The 14,411-nt window shown below is 38.0% G+C and overlaps 1 protein-coding gene across 5 annotated transcripts in view; it reads right to left on the minus strand.

The window, feature by feature from the left end:
- The window catches only part of ZFYVE9 (zinc finger FYVE-type containing 9), a 208,383-nt gene that overhangs the window by 81,398 nt on the left and 112,574 nt on the right, over positions 1-14,411 (minus strand). For 4 of the 5 annotated variants that reach the window (XM_033226366.1, XM_033226367.1, XM_033226368.1 and 1 more), the window contains 3 exons: positions 6,585-6,684; positions 3,668-3,844; positions 1,873-2,042 (listed from right to left, as the gene is read on the minus strand). In XM_033226366.1, coding sequence (XP_033082257.1) covers positions 1,873-2,042; positions 3,668-3,844; positions 6,585-6,684 — 447 coding nt within the window. The remainder of the gene's footprint in view (positions 1-1,872; positions 2,043-3,667; positions 3,845-6,584; positions 6,685-14,411) is intronic. The other variant, XM_033226369.1, reaches the window with a different exon arrangement.

Genomic DNA, 14,411 nt, shown 5'->3' on the forward strand with positions numbered 1-14,411 from the left:
AAAAAAAAAAAAAAAACAAACAAAGAAATCACCCTCACTTATGTAGGATTGTCATTACTGCCAAAAAATGTTTAATCTGAAACTAATCATGAGGAAAAAAAAAAACAGACAAATACAAATTGACAGTCTCATGTAAAACATGGCCCAAATATTTACTTAAATATTAATGATACAAAAACTTAATAAACTTTATTTAAAAAATTAATATATCTGTGCACACACATATATGTAAAAATGAAATCTATAAAGAACATTATTGTGACATTTGGGGAAATCAGAATTATATGTTAAGTTTCCGTTTCATGTGATAATTGTATTGTGGTTATATAAGAAAATGACTTTTCTTAAGGTACACAAGCTGATCAAATGGTGAAGTGCAACCAATCCTTAAATGGGTCATTAAAAAAAATGTGTATGTACTGTGAAGTGGTAGAGTAAATGTGGCAAAATGGTAACAGTTGATGAAGATAGGTGAAGAGTATATGGGTATTCACTATATTATTCTTGTAACTTTTCTATAGGTTGAATTTGTTTCCAAATAAACAGTTGTGGCCAGGTTTGCCTATAGTTCCAGCTATTTGGGAGGCTGTGGCAGAAGGATCGCTTGAGCCTGGGACGTTAAGGCTGCAGAGAGCCGTGTCTGTGGCACTATACTGCAGCCTGGGCGACAGTGAGACCTTGTCTCAAAAAAAAAAAAAACAAACAAACAAAAAAACAGTTGCGGGGAATAAAGAAAAAACTTTCTTGACAGTCACTGTGGAGATACAAAGAAGGATTAGACATAGTCCTGGCTGTCACCCTCAGCAGCTATAGAAAAATTCAAAAAATAGAAATATTTGAAGACAGATATTACATGATTCAATAATTCACCAAACACGTAACTCAGCTCTGCACGTCAAAAAATCTAATCTTAACAACACGCAATTTCAATTACAATCAAACTCACAAATTATATAGGATGTAAATGCCTGGAAAAAATATTACTTATTAATATAAATAATTAGTAACTAACAATTCTATGAAAACATCAGGAATAAAATTTTTATCCAATCCTGATAGGGTGTGGTGGCTCACACCTGTAATCTGAGCACTTTGGGAGGCTGAGGCGGGTGGATCACTTGAGGTCAGGAGTTCAAGACCCAGCCTGGGTAACACGGTGCAACTGTGCCTCTACCAAAAATACAAAAATTAGCCTGGCATGGTGGCAGGCGCCTGTAATCCCACTTACTTCAGAGGCTGAGGCAGGAGAACTGCTTGAACCTGGGAGGCAGAGGTTGCAGTGAGCCAAGATCACGCCACTGTACTCCAGCCCGGGCAACAGAGACTCTGTCTCAAAAAAACAAAAAAAAAAGTATCCAATCCTAATGTAAAATGTGGACTTGGATTGATTACGATGTGTCAGTGTAGGTTCAACAAGTGTAACAACTGTACCACTCTGGTAGGGGATGTTGATAAGCCAGGGTTCTCAACTCAGCTCCTCAGCCCCCTTCATGTTACCTGCTCTTCCTCACCATAGCACTCCTGAGAGGCTGCCACGGAACCTGGGGAACATGCTTTAAAAACCAATGTAGCAAGGGGATAGAACTCTCTACAGCCCGACTGCTAGCTACAGTGGAGCACCTGAGCTCATCTGAGAACAATCTTCATTAAGAACCTTTCTCCTGAAAAAAACTTCTAAACATACAGCAAAGAACAGCAGCTGATTTTTGCCACATTTACTTTATCCATATATGTGCACATACACACTAAGTTGTATCCAAAACCTAAAGAGTTCCACACAAAAGTAATTCAACATAGAAAAAGGCAAGACAGATGCAGCACAATGCTGAGTAAAGTACCTATGCAATTTTAGTTGCTGTTTTGTTTTCTTACCTCTGCTGGTAGAGGACTGGTAGTTACTGGCTTGGCTGGGTCATGTGACACAGCCAGGGTTCCTGCAGAGGAAGTTCCATTCATTGTTAATTTGGCTGCATCAGCAACTTCTCCATTGGGCAAGATCCCATCAGCAAACCAAACTCGCCTCTGCTCTCTGGGCTGAGCCACTTGAGGGGCCAGAAAAATAAAACAGGCATCAATGTGACATTGGAAGGTTTTCTAACATCAAAGAAGAGAAGGTCACCAATTCCAGTTGTACAAAGAAATCACTACTTGGCAACTTACAATCAGAAACATCAGAAATGTAACTGTATATAAAAGTGGTTATAAATGAATTAAAAATACAAATGTAAATATATTCTTTACTTCTTTAACTTATATGCAAAGAGTAAAAAATATTTTGCTTTGAAATATTAAGATTGCTTAAACACATTTATGATTATGTCACATACTCTGTCCCGTATCACTGACAGAGAAACTAAGGAAAGTGTTCAAGTGCCTCGGAAATAAATTAATGGCAAGGGGAAAAAAGCAATAGACATTCACATTTTCTAAAGGTATGAGGTTTCCAAAGAAATTAAACATCTGGAAAAGTGATATGGTACTTTTAAAGGGCAAAAGATGCCCTGAAGAATGTTAAAGAATAATTCATTTATAACGGAAGAGCTGGTACAGACATGTAAGAATTGGCAAGCAAACTGACCAGATCGTTGCCTGAAGTGTAACGGAAGAAGAAAAAGACTGATCTGGCAGTGCAAAAGTAATTTATGTTTTAGTAAAAAGACGGAAAAAGCTGGAAAACTGACTCTGATGAAATGATCCCTTTAAGTCCAGTTTTTGAAATCAGTTCAAACAGCCAAAACACACAGAGACTAGGGAAGAACAACAAAAACAACAAATGAAGAGAATAAAGATTTTAAGAAAGCCTAAATTCATAAAAATACAAGGAGTATGACTAAGGGATGATCTGAAAAGAGAAAAAATGGGGAAGAGTATGATAATGTCAATAGAAGTCTATGATCTTCAAAAGGGGAGGTAGGTTATTTAGCAAGGGGAAGGGAATATTAATAGATGAAAAGATAAAATTAATGAAGGAAGACTGATTTTCATTACCAAGGGAAACTTGATAAGATCATTTTAAGGAAATAAATGTTATTTTTACTATTCATAATCCCCTGCACTTACACAGTGTCTTTCATCTGACAATATCATAATCATAAAGATATAATAAATCAATGTAAGTTGAGCCTGTAATTTTCTACCTATCATATAATTGGAATTAAAGTTCTAGATTTAAAGTCTATGTCCCTAACACAAAAATGTTCATATTTTTATATGGACAGATTAAAAATGAAAAGAGAAAATGGCAATGTATATTCCAAAAAGCAATACTTGATTGGGCTGGTCAGAAAGAAGAACTCTCATTTTTACCACTTACTAAACTCCTACAAAAAACTTTAAGGTAGGCATGAGGTAGGCTAGGAATTTACAGGCTGACTTCAAATTCTGCACCTCTTTTTAAGGACAAGCAGTGTAATTACTCCATTCTTAAGTTGGAGAGGAGACTGACATATATTGTGAGGTGCCTCTAAAATACCAAGCAACACAATATTATTCTCTACTTGCCCAGAAATAGTCTTGACACATTTCTCACCTTATTGTTCCATTTTAATAACCATCCAAAGAGACTTATCTGCAGTGTTTTTTAAGACTTGTGCTGTAAAGTCATATCAGCACCTTTTCAGAGGAACTTCGTGAGGAAAAAGAGAGAGAATAGCACATGATCCCCTACCTTCTGCTCCAGGGTGCTTTAAAACTCCCACAGGTACCATCACAGTGGGAGGTGGAGAGCTCAGAGCTCCTGAGGCCTGAGCTTGCTGCAAGGGAGGGATAGTAGAACAGTATTCAGCAGGATTGTTAGGGTTAGGGCTCTGGCTTGAGGCACTCATCATGTTCTCCCAGGCTTGAGCTAAAGCAAATACAGACACAATCAATGTGAATGGATTGCAAAATATGGACATCAAGACCTCCACAATATTGGATAAATACTGCAGCTTCTCCTAATTAATACTCATAGTATGTCTCTCTTCCAGCTAGTGAAGGTATTAAAGAGATAGATGATTTTATGTAATAAAGGAGACCATTTAGCCAAGTAAACTGTTTGGCTGGAGCAAATAACAACATGATTTTTTTTTTTTTTTAAAGAATTAGACCGGGCACCGTGGCTCATGTCTGTAATCCCAGCACTTTGTGAGGCCGAGGCAGGCAGATCACGAGGTCAGGAGATCAAGACCATCCTGGCTAACACAGTGAAACTCCGTCTCTATTAAAAATACAAAAAATTAGCCAGGCGTGCTGGTGGGCGCCTGTAGTCCCAGCTACTCAGGAGGCTGAGGCAGGAGAATGGCGTGAACCCGGGAGGCGGAGTTTGCAGTGGGCCAAGATCGCACCACTGAACTCCAGCCCGGGCAACAGAGCAAGAAACCATCTCAAAAAAATAAAAATAAAATAAAAAAGAATTATAGGATATTTCTGATAGACTGATAGCAGATCAGTCTGAGTTAAAGGTTGGAGCCTGGCTTCTTTATAGGAGACCAAACATTTCCTTAAGAGGGAGTGAAACAACATCAAACTTTAAGAATTTGAAACCAGGATAGCATTTAATGCATTTTATAAAGTTCTATCAAAAAGCAAAGTCAGGGGCTAAAATAGTATAACTCTACTGTATAATTTTAAGTTTCATTTCTAAACTTTTAAGGCTCTCGTTAAAGTAAAATCTCATTAAAAATTTCTAAAGCCTAAAGCTCAGGAGGACACATCTCAATATTTTTCTGAATTCTGCTTTTATGTCATCATCACCCTGTATAAAAGTATCCATCAGTAACAACCATTTCACATCTTTGGTGTGTCTCAAAAGCACAGGACCTATTTGAACATGAAAATGTGCCAATATCATATAAATGTGATCAACCAATATAAATGATCACAAATAACATTAAGATTCTGTGTACCCTATAATTTTACTAAATACTGACACATCACCTATTGCCTTTAAAGCAAATAGGATGAAAGGTGCTACAGAAATGAAAGATACCACATTTTATCTTCTAGGTTCAGGTAATACCACATGCCCAGAAATAGAAGTCATCCTCTTTTTAAGCATCCTTTCAAAAATCTCATTCAACACCAAAGAATGATCCATAAGATTCTGAATATTTATTGCCTCCAAACTGCAAGACAAGGCTAGTAACAAAAGCTATGTTCCTTTGAAAGCACTGGCAGGAAGAGGGGAGGAAGAGAAAAGGAGAAAGGGAAAAAGAAATAGGGAACACTGAAAAGCATCAAATTAAATATTAAGAAAAAGACCGGGCTAAGCCATGCGAGAGGAAAGACGCTGGAAAAACCAGGAAAAGTGGATTATCTTAGGATCCCCTGTTAAGGGCCTCCTTGGCTTAATAAAAGTAAGTATTCCATGTGAATCCTCTGCCATTTCCTTCATCTTTAGCTATGCCAAGTTAAAAAAAATTAGCTATCAAGTTGGAAGATCTCATCAAATAAAAGAGGTATTAGGTACTATAATTAAGCAGCATGCTCTTATCTGTGAATATGTGCCCGAAAATGAAAGCAGCAGAATAAAAATCATCAATTGAGAAACTAAGTGAAAAAAACCACTATTCAAAAAGTAACCCTTAAGAGTGGAGAGAATGATTCATATTTGGTCAAAATCACAAGAATTCAGAAATGGGAGGAAACTGGGTGGATCATAGGAAATTAGAACAGATCAGATTAACTGTCATGCAATAGGTTAATAAGCCAGCAACAGGAAAACGTCACTATCAGCAATGCAGACAGACAGAGCAGGAGGGGTCTCAGAGCAGAAGTTCCAGCCTCCAGGAGGCACACTATCCTGGCACAGGTAGCACTGGTGTTCAAGTTCAACATTTTATGTCTATTAGTAATTGTTCCAGCAACTGTACAAAGATGCATTCAAAGAGAAAATACTATAACCTAAACAATTTTAGTGTATCTTTTTACAAGAATACTCAGGGTTTTAACTAATATGCCCTTAAAATCATTTCCAGTCCAGCAAAAGATGAACACTGGATAAGTTTTATTTACTTTCCCCAGCCATATTCTTTTACCACATAAGAACTAGATTCTAAACCACTATTCTCATAGCAAATCTAAGTAGCATTAAAGAGATAAATAGGCTTTAAAAATGCAATTTCCTACTTGGTCCTAGATGCTAAAATACTTATTTTCAACAAGGTGAGTGAAACAAGGTGTTGATAAGAACGCATGCTAAGTTATTAAGTTGTTCCTTAGAAAGAGATGGCTTCTCTTAACAGGAAAATCTCAGCCCAATTTTAACATCTCATCATCTGGTGATCAAAAGCTCCCCATTCCCACCTCACCCTGGTTATTTTATAGGAACACAAATTACTACCTCGCACCAGATTTCCAAAGAACTTCCACTATTCCTGCAAAACTTACCTGGCTTTAGCATTCATTCATTAAATTAGGCACAGGAATTCTGAAATGCTAAGATACTTCCAAAACATGGAAATTTAGCTAAATATTTTCAGTTAAAGTTATGACATTTGAGAAGGTGAGCAACTTGTAAAGAAAGGCGGGGGAAAAAAGTCTTTTCCTAGGCATTCCCTTGTTCTGTCTCAATAACTATGAAATCAACCTGTTTTAATACTTACCATTCATTAGCACTGAATGGCAGATTACACACACTCTAGCTTCCTTTCTGTCCATGTATAACAGTTTACATTTCAGGCTACAGCAGGAAGCACAGAAAACCTGTGGGGGGAAAAGGATACACAAAATTTACTTGGGATTACAGTGCAAAGAGAGTGAGTCAATATTGACAAATACTGATTGTCAGTGTACCTTATTAAACTACAATACTAAAGTTTCAAAGAAAATGTAGTTCAGGAAGTTGGGTAATTCAAAAGCAAGAGTGAGATTACAAGTCTGTCAACAATAAAGAAATGGAAAACATTGGCTGAAAATAAAAATCTTAGCTAAGATCACATGGCAAATACACAGCAGTAGAGAAAAAAACCATCTGAATTACCCTTAGGCAAGATTTCTATGCACACAATCACCTAACATGGGTACTGAAAGATAGTTACATCTGCTATTTCCGTTTGGAAAGGAATTATAGCGGGATGAAATAAAGATTGGAATTTCTGCGTTTTAACTTCTGTTTGTTACTATCCTTATATGTGGAATTACAACTATACCAGCTGTTCTCAGTTTTTGCTATGAAGGCCAAGGGTCAGTATATACAACTCAATCATAAACATACGCACTGCTTTAGCTACAGGAAATCAGAGCAGGCAATCAAAATCTGCCATGCCAATTTCCACCTTCTGGGCTTGGTTCCTGGTAATCTCACTTCCTTCTCCCTTCTACACTAGGCAACAACAATCTCCTTTGTTCCTGTTAAGATTTTTCTTTTGTTTTTTTGAGACACAATTTGACTCTGTGGCCCAGGCTGCAGTGCAGTGGTGCAATCTTGGTTCACTGCTGCAACTTCCACCTCCTGGGTTCAAGTGATTCCTCTGCCTCAGCCTCCTGAGTACCTGGGACGTCAGGTGTGAGCCACCACACCTGGCTAATTCTTTGTTTTTTGTATTATTAGAAGACATGGGGTTTCACCATGTTGGCCAGGCTGGTCTCAAACTCCTGAACTCAAGTGATCCACCCACCTCAGCCTCCCAAAGTGCTGGGATTACAGGCATGATCCACCACACCCGGCCAGATTTATTTTCTTGAAAACTCATCAGTCATTTATCACATAGAGCCTTACAGTGGCAAAAGCCTGTTCCCAGTAGGATAAATTCTACTTCTTCAGTTTTTACACCAAGAAGCATCCTATACCTTACAAAGTTGAACCAAGAGATGAGGGGTCATATTGAAGTCTAAGTTAAGACAGATATCTCCCATCCTACTATGTATAATTAATATCTAGTTACTATGATTGTTATCAGTTTACAATTTTTATAGGGCTTGACATTCTTAAATGTGATATAGGGAGATATCCCTGTGATATAGGGAGAACAAAGGGTATACATATTATCCTTATTTTCTATCAGAAGAAACAGTGTAGAGGGTTAAATGACTTCAAGTTCACAGCAAACTATATGAATACTAGGCACTTTACATGTGTTACATTTAACCTCAAAAATTCTATGAAGACAGTCATTTACAATTAGCAGTTTGGTAAACAGATAAATGTTTCAAAACTCCTATGTTGAAATCTTAACCCCAAAAGTGATGGTATTAGGTAGTGGGGCATATGAGATTAGTGCCCTATAAAACTGAGAGAGACTCCTCACCCTTCTGCCCTGTGAAGTTAGAGTGAGAACACAGCTGTCTATAAGGAAGCAGGCCCTTACCAGATACCAAATCTACTGGTGCCTTGATCTTGGACTTCCCAGGCTCCGGACTGTAAGAAATAAATCTCTGTTATTTATAAGCCATCTAGTCTATGGTATTTTGTTAGAGCAGTCCGAGTGAACTAAGACATTAAGTAAAATTATCAGGGTCATACAGTTAGTAAGTTACATGATTAATCTGTATGACTTCAATGGCTCTGTAGTTAACTACTCTGTAATACTACTTCATACTAAATTACATATTTCATTTAAATTTTGAGTCTTGACTTCTCCTCCCTCCCCATGACCACATCCAGTCAGTCATTAAGTCCTGTTGGTTTTTCCTTTGAAATTGTTCTTCCAAAATCACATCTTCTCCTGTCTCTAACATTGCTGCCTCTGTTCAGGCTGTTATTATCTGAGGACTAAACAATCACGATGATAAACTAACTGTTCTCCTAATTCTTCACATCTGCCTTTCCAATTAATCTTCCACACAAAGACTAGATGAAGGAACTTTCTAAAAAATAAATCCAATAATGTTAAATTTCTTAAAATCCTTCAATAACCTTTCTTATAAAGAGACAAAACCAAGAATCTGTCATTCACTCATTTGTTCTACAAATATATGAACTCTCATTATGTACTGGGCACCAAGCTATCCAATGGGGATGTCGCAGAAAACAAAACAAAACAGACATGGTCCTTGCCTTCATGCAATGCAATTTAGTGCAAGGGTTTCAGGTTATAACCTAAAATCAAATAATAACACAAGGCTGGGCACAGAGGAGTACGCCTGTTGTCCCAGATACTACATGGGAGGCTGAGGCAGGAGGATGACTTGAAGCCAGGAGTTTGAAGACACACTACACTATGACTGCACCTATGAATAGCCACTGCACTCCTGTCTGAGTAACATAGCAAAACCCTGTCTAAAAAAAAGAAAAAAGAAAAAGAAAAAGAAAAGAAAAAAGAAAAAGAAAAACCACACAAGTGAATATAAAATTACGTGTTTCAAAAGTGGTAAATGGTGAAATAAGATCATGTAATCTAGGCTCTAGCCTAGATTGGCAAGGTCAGGGAAGGTTTTATTTAGGAAATGACAAGAGATCAAATCTGAAGGATGGATAAGAGTTTTCTGTGCACAAAGAGGTGCCAATAGTACAGGAATAGTATGTAACAGTACAGGAAATAGTATGTACACAGTTTCTATTAGGGGAAGAAGCATGGACCCACCAAAGAACTAAAAAGTTAATATGGCTTGAGGCCCCAAAAGTTAAGGAATGCATGGAATAAGCTGAGGCCAGATCAAGCAAAGGCTCTCTAGGATCTGTTTTGACCTTTTTAACAGAGCAATGGGAAAGCCCTTAAGCACTTTTTTTTTTCTTTGAGACAGAGTCTTGCTTTGTCGCCCAGGCTGGAGTGCAATGGCACAATCTTGGCTCACTGCAACCTCCGCCTCCAGGGTTCAAGCCATTCTCCTGCCTCAGCCTCCCAAGTAGCTGGGATTACAGGTGTGTGCCACCATGCCCAGCTAATTTTTGTATTTTTAGTGAGATGGGGTTTCACCATGTTGGTCAGGCTGGTCTCGAACTCCTGACCTCAGGTGATCTGCCCGCCTCAGCCTCCCAAAGTGCTGGTATTACAGATGTGAGCCACCGTGTCCAGCCCCCACTTAAACGTTTTAATCAAAAAGAAAGACATGATCAGATCTGTATGGCCACAGTGTAGTGGGGAAAAAAAGGAAGAGAACAAGAATGGATTTGGGAAACTTAATGAGCTACTCCAAGTATTATAAAAAACATTAATTTATGATAAAAACATGAGCTTCAATAACCAATACCTCCAAGGAAATAAGGCAAAGAACTTGCATTGGTAAATACACACAAAAAATAAATAAAATGGCCAATAGATATAGTAAATACCACTCATGACAAAATAAAACAATGAGGTATGTTTTTACTAAGAGACTAGCAAAGATTTTTTTTTAACAGTGGTATCTAATGGTGGTGAGAGTATAGCTCTCATATTCTGCTGGTAGCAATATACACTGGTAGGTTAATTTGACAATATCTTTTTTTTTTTTTTTTTTTTTTGAGACGGAGTCTTGCTCTGTCGCCTGGGCTGGAGTGCAGTGGCCGGATCTCAGCTCACTGCAAGCTCCGCCTCCCGGGTTTACGCCATTCTCCTGCCTCAGCCTCCCGAGTAGCTGGGACTACAGGTGCCCGCCACCTCGCCCGGCTAGCTTTTTGTATTTTTTAGTAGAGACGGGGTGTCACCGTGTTAGCCAGGATGGTCTCGATCTCCTGACCTCGTGATCCGCCCGTCTCGGCCTCCCAAAGTGCTGGGATTACAGGCTTGAGCCACGGCGCCCGGCCGACAATATCTTTTAAAATTGTGTTTATTCAGTATGACTCAGCACACACAGTTTTTTTTTTTTTTTTTTTTTTTGTTTGAGACGGAGTCTCGCTCTGTCACCCAAGCTGGAGTGCACTGGCCAGATCTCAGCTCACTGCAAGCTCCGCCTCCCGGGTTCACACCATTCTCCTGCCTCAGCCTCCTGAGTAGCTGGGACTACAGGCGCCCGCCACCTCGCCCAGCTAGTTTTTTGTATTTTTTAGTAGAGACGGGGTTTCACCGTGTTAGCCAGGATGGTCTCGATCTCCTGACCTTGTGATCCGCCCGTCTCGGCCTCCCAAAGTGCTGGGATTACAGGCTTGAGCCACCGCACGCGGCCAGCACACACAGTTTTAAATTTTTACCCTACTGAAAACATCCACATGTGCAAAGAGATCTACACAACAATTATCTCCATAATGTTTAGAATAAAAGTTTTAAACAACCCAAGTGCTCATCAGTAGTATAACAGCTAATTAAACTGCAGTATACCCATAAAATGGAATCCCATTTCCGTAAAAAGAATGAGATAGTTCTGTACATACTGGCTGACATGGCAAAGAAAAATATAGTCAAGTTGGAGGATGAGATCAGAATGTAAGTAGGGCCTTTTTAATTTTTACACACAGTCTTGCTGTGCCACCCAGGCTGGAGTGCAGTGGCACCATTTCAGCTCACTGCAACTTCTGCCTCCCAGGTTTAAGCGATTCTGGTGCTTCAACCTCCTGAACAGCTGGGATTATTATTTTTTTATATTTTATTTTTATATTTTATATTTTATTATTATTTTTTTTTAGACAGGGTTTCGCCATGTTGGCCAGGCTGGTCTCAAACTCCTGACCTCAAGTGATCTGCAAGCCTGGGCCTCCCAAAGTGCTGGGATTACAGGCATGAGCTACCACAGCCAGCTGTCTTTTTCTCTCCTTTTACTGTATATATTTTTTTAAATGTTGTATTGGGACATTTTTATTTTATTTTGATTAGTTTTTTCTGCACTGTTTAAATTAGAAAAAACAAAAAATAAATTAGTTGGTTTTATGGGTTGAACTGTATCCCCCACAAATACTTAAGTTGAAGTCTTAACTCCTAACACCTTAGAATGTGACCTTATTTGAAGACAGGGTCTCTACAGAGGTAATCAAATTAAAATGAAGTGATTAGGGTAGTCTCCTAATCCAACAGGACTGATACCCTTACAAAAGGGGCAAATATGGATACAAGAAGAACACTTATGAACATGAAGATGTCCATCTATAAACCAAGGAGAGAGATATGGAAGAGATCTTTTCCGTACAGCCCCCAGGAGGAACCAACCCTACTATCACCTTAATTTCAGACTTCTAATAACTGTGAGATAATAAATTTCTGCTTAAGCTGCCCAATTTGTGGTATTTTGCTAACTCTAGCAAACTAATATAGTTGGGAACATTCAGAAGTAGTGAGTTAGTCTTTGGGACAATAATCTCAAATAAGAATGATATTTTAAGAAAGAACAAAATATCTTAAAAAAAAAAAAAAAAAAAGCAAGGGAGCAGCAAATGGAGTAAACACAGAAGAACCCAAGAATACCCATCTTTCTCAACATCCCACAGGCCGAAGAACAGTATAGAGAGATCCTTTACATTTCCATTGGGATTAGAGGAAAGTACAGGAGTTAGCTAGAAAAGTAGATGACTCTTCAAAGACAGACTACGATATAGTGAGATTCATAGGTCATAAGAATTAGTATCACAAAGGAGATGGGCAGAATCTAAGAGATCTGAGCCAGGCTGGGAACAGATTAATAATCCTGAATTTGAAATTACTGGATAATAGTCAATTTGCCTGAAAAGATCAAGATGAAATTGTCTACCATGAGCCAGGTTAGTGAGTGCTTCTCAACAGGGGCACTCCTGGCATTATAGGTGGGCCAATTCTTCATAGGACAGTACTGTCCTGTGCACAGCAAGATGTTTAGCAGTCTTGGTATGCACAGGTTGCTAAATGCCAGTAGCAACCTCAGTCATTCTGACAACTAAAAATACCCCACCATATTCCAAATACCATCTAAGTACCTTCCCCAGTTCTCTAAGCTACAGGTTTAGAGTAAAAAAGTAAAGTCAGTTATAAAAATTAAGAGAATTACATATTTGCACACCTGAACTTAAATTATACTGCTGAAATATCTTACCATATGCCATATATCTTTATCACAACACAATCGACTGCACTGATTGAACTTATTCTCCAATTCCCCGCACTAGAATGTAAACTCCATGGAATAATGAACTAAATTATTTTTAATACTGGTATCTTCAATATTGTGTCTGAAACATAGTACTCAGTAAATATTTGCTTATTGCTTCCTTGAAAAGCAGTTATTGCATAAATAAATGTTATGAATGGGACTAGGCACAGTGGTTCACGTGTGTAATCCCAGCACTTTGGGAGGCCGAGGCAGGTTGATTACCTGAGATCAGGAGTTCGAGATCAGCCTGGTCAAACATGGTGAAATCCCATCTCTACTAAAAATACAAAAGTTAGCCAGGAGTGGTGGCAGGCACCTAGAATCCCAGCTACTCAGGAGGCTGAGGCAAAAGAATTGCATGAACCCAAGAGGCGGAGGTTGCAGTGAGCAGAGATCACACCACCAGATTCCAGCCTGGGAGACAAGAGCAAAACTCCGTCTCAAAAAATAAATAAATATATAAATACATAAATGTATGAATGGAAAAACAAACAGTAATGTATACTTTTCTGGGAAGGACTATATCATTCATACCCAAATTCAGAAAATAATTTAGAGCCATTCAAATTTTGCAACAACACATTTTAATCTATTTACAAGAGTGACCTCAAGATTTGTATGCCTAATGGTTACGACTGACATCATATGGCAGGATCTGTATGATCTGCCTAAGTAAAAGAGACAAAACAAGATAATTTATAATATATACTCTAAATGATGTTTCAGCTAAGTACTGGTTAAAAGGTTCCATTTGTGTGTTTATATGTAATTTTCTTTAATGTGGCACTTCTGTGTTCCTATTTCAACTTGATTATTCTCTAGTCAGATGACCTCATGGATATAATTTAAACTCTCTAGGTCTTAGTTTTTCTCACATGTAAAATAGAAATGCTAATACAGTATTCCCTTCATAAGGCTTTTATGAAGATTAAATGAGATTATATGTGTAAAATGTAGCATATAATAGGTTCTAAATGTATGTTGGTACCTTTCTTATTTCCCTTTCCTTTCCTTTTAAAATTTCCCACTGCAGGCTTTCCACATAACAAATCCTATTGCTAAATTTGTGAATATGCTTTATATTCAAAGTACCACTTTGTGCCTATTTATACCCTCTTACAGTGTGAATAACACTTATTCCTTTGCAATTCTTGAAAATTCAAATCATCAAATGCTCACTTATTTCTTTCCAAATTAGAAAATGCAAAAAATGATGTCCCAGGTCTTCAAAAAGCCCTATAATTATGACAAAAATAACTGTGATGTGAGAATAATAAAAACAGGAGAGGAGAGTGCATAGGACTGACCAATGTCCAGCTGTTCACAAAGACCAGTGAAAGTAACAACTTATAAAAATTGTGAAATGCAAAAGAGTACTTTATCCCTCCTCTTACTAGCACATAGCAAAAATCAGTATCATAAGATCTAAAGCAGTTCAAACAAATCCAGACCCTTGCCTCTGTCTAAACACCTGTTTAAACTTCACTGTTATTAATAGAAAACAATAATAATTATGAGTC

The sequence above is a fragment of the Trachypithecus francoisi genome, unplaced genomic scaffold, assembly GCF_009764315.1.
Source record: "Trachypithecus francoisi isolate TF-2019V2 unplaced genomic scaffold, Tfra_2.0 Lachesis_group12, whole genome shotgun sequence".
Lineage (NCBI taxonomy): Eukaryota > Metazoa > Chordata > Mammalia > Primates > Cercopithecidae > Trachypithecus > Trachypithecus francoisi.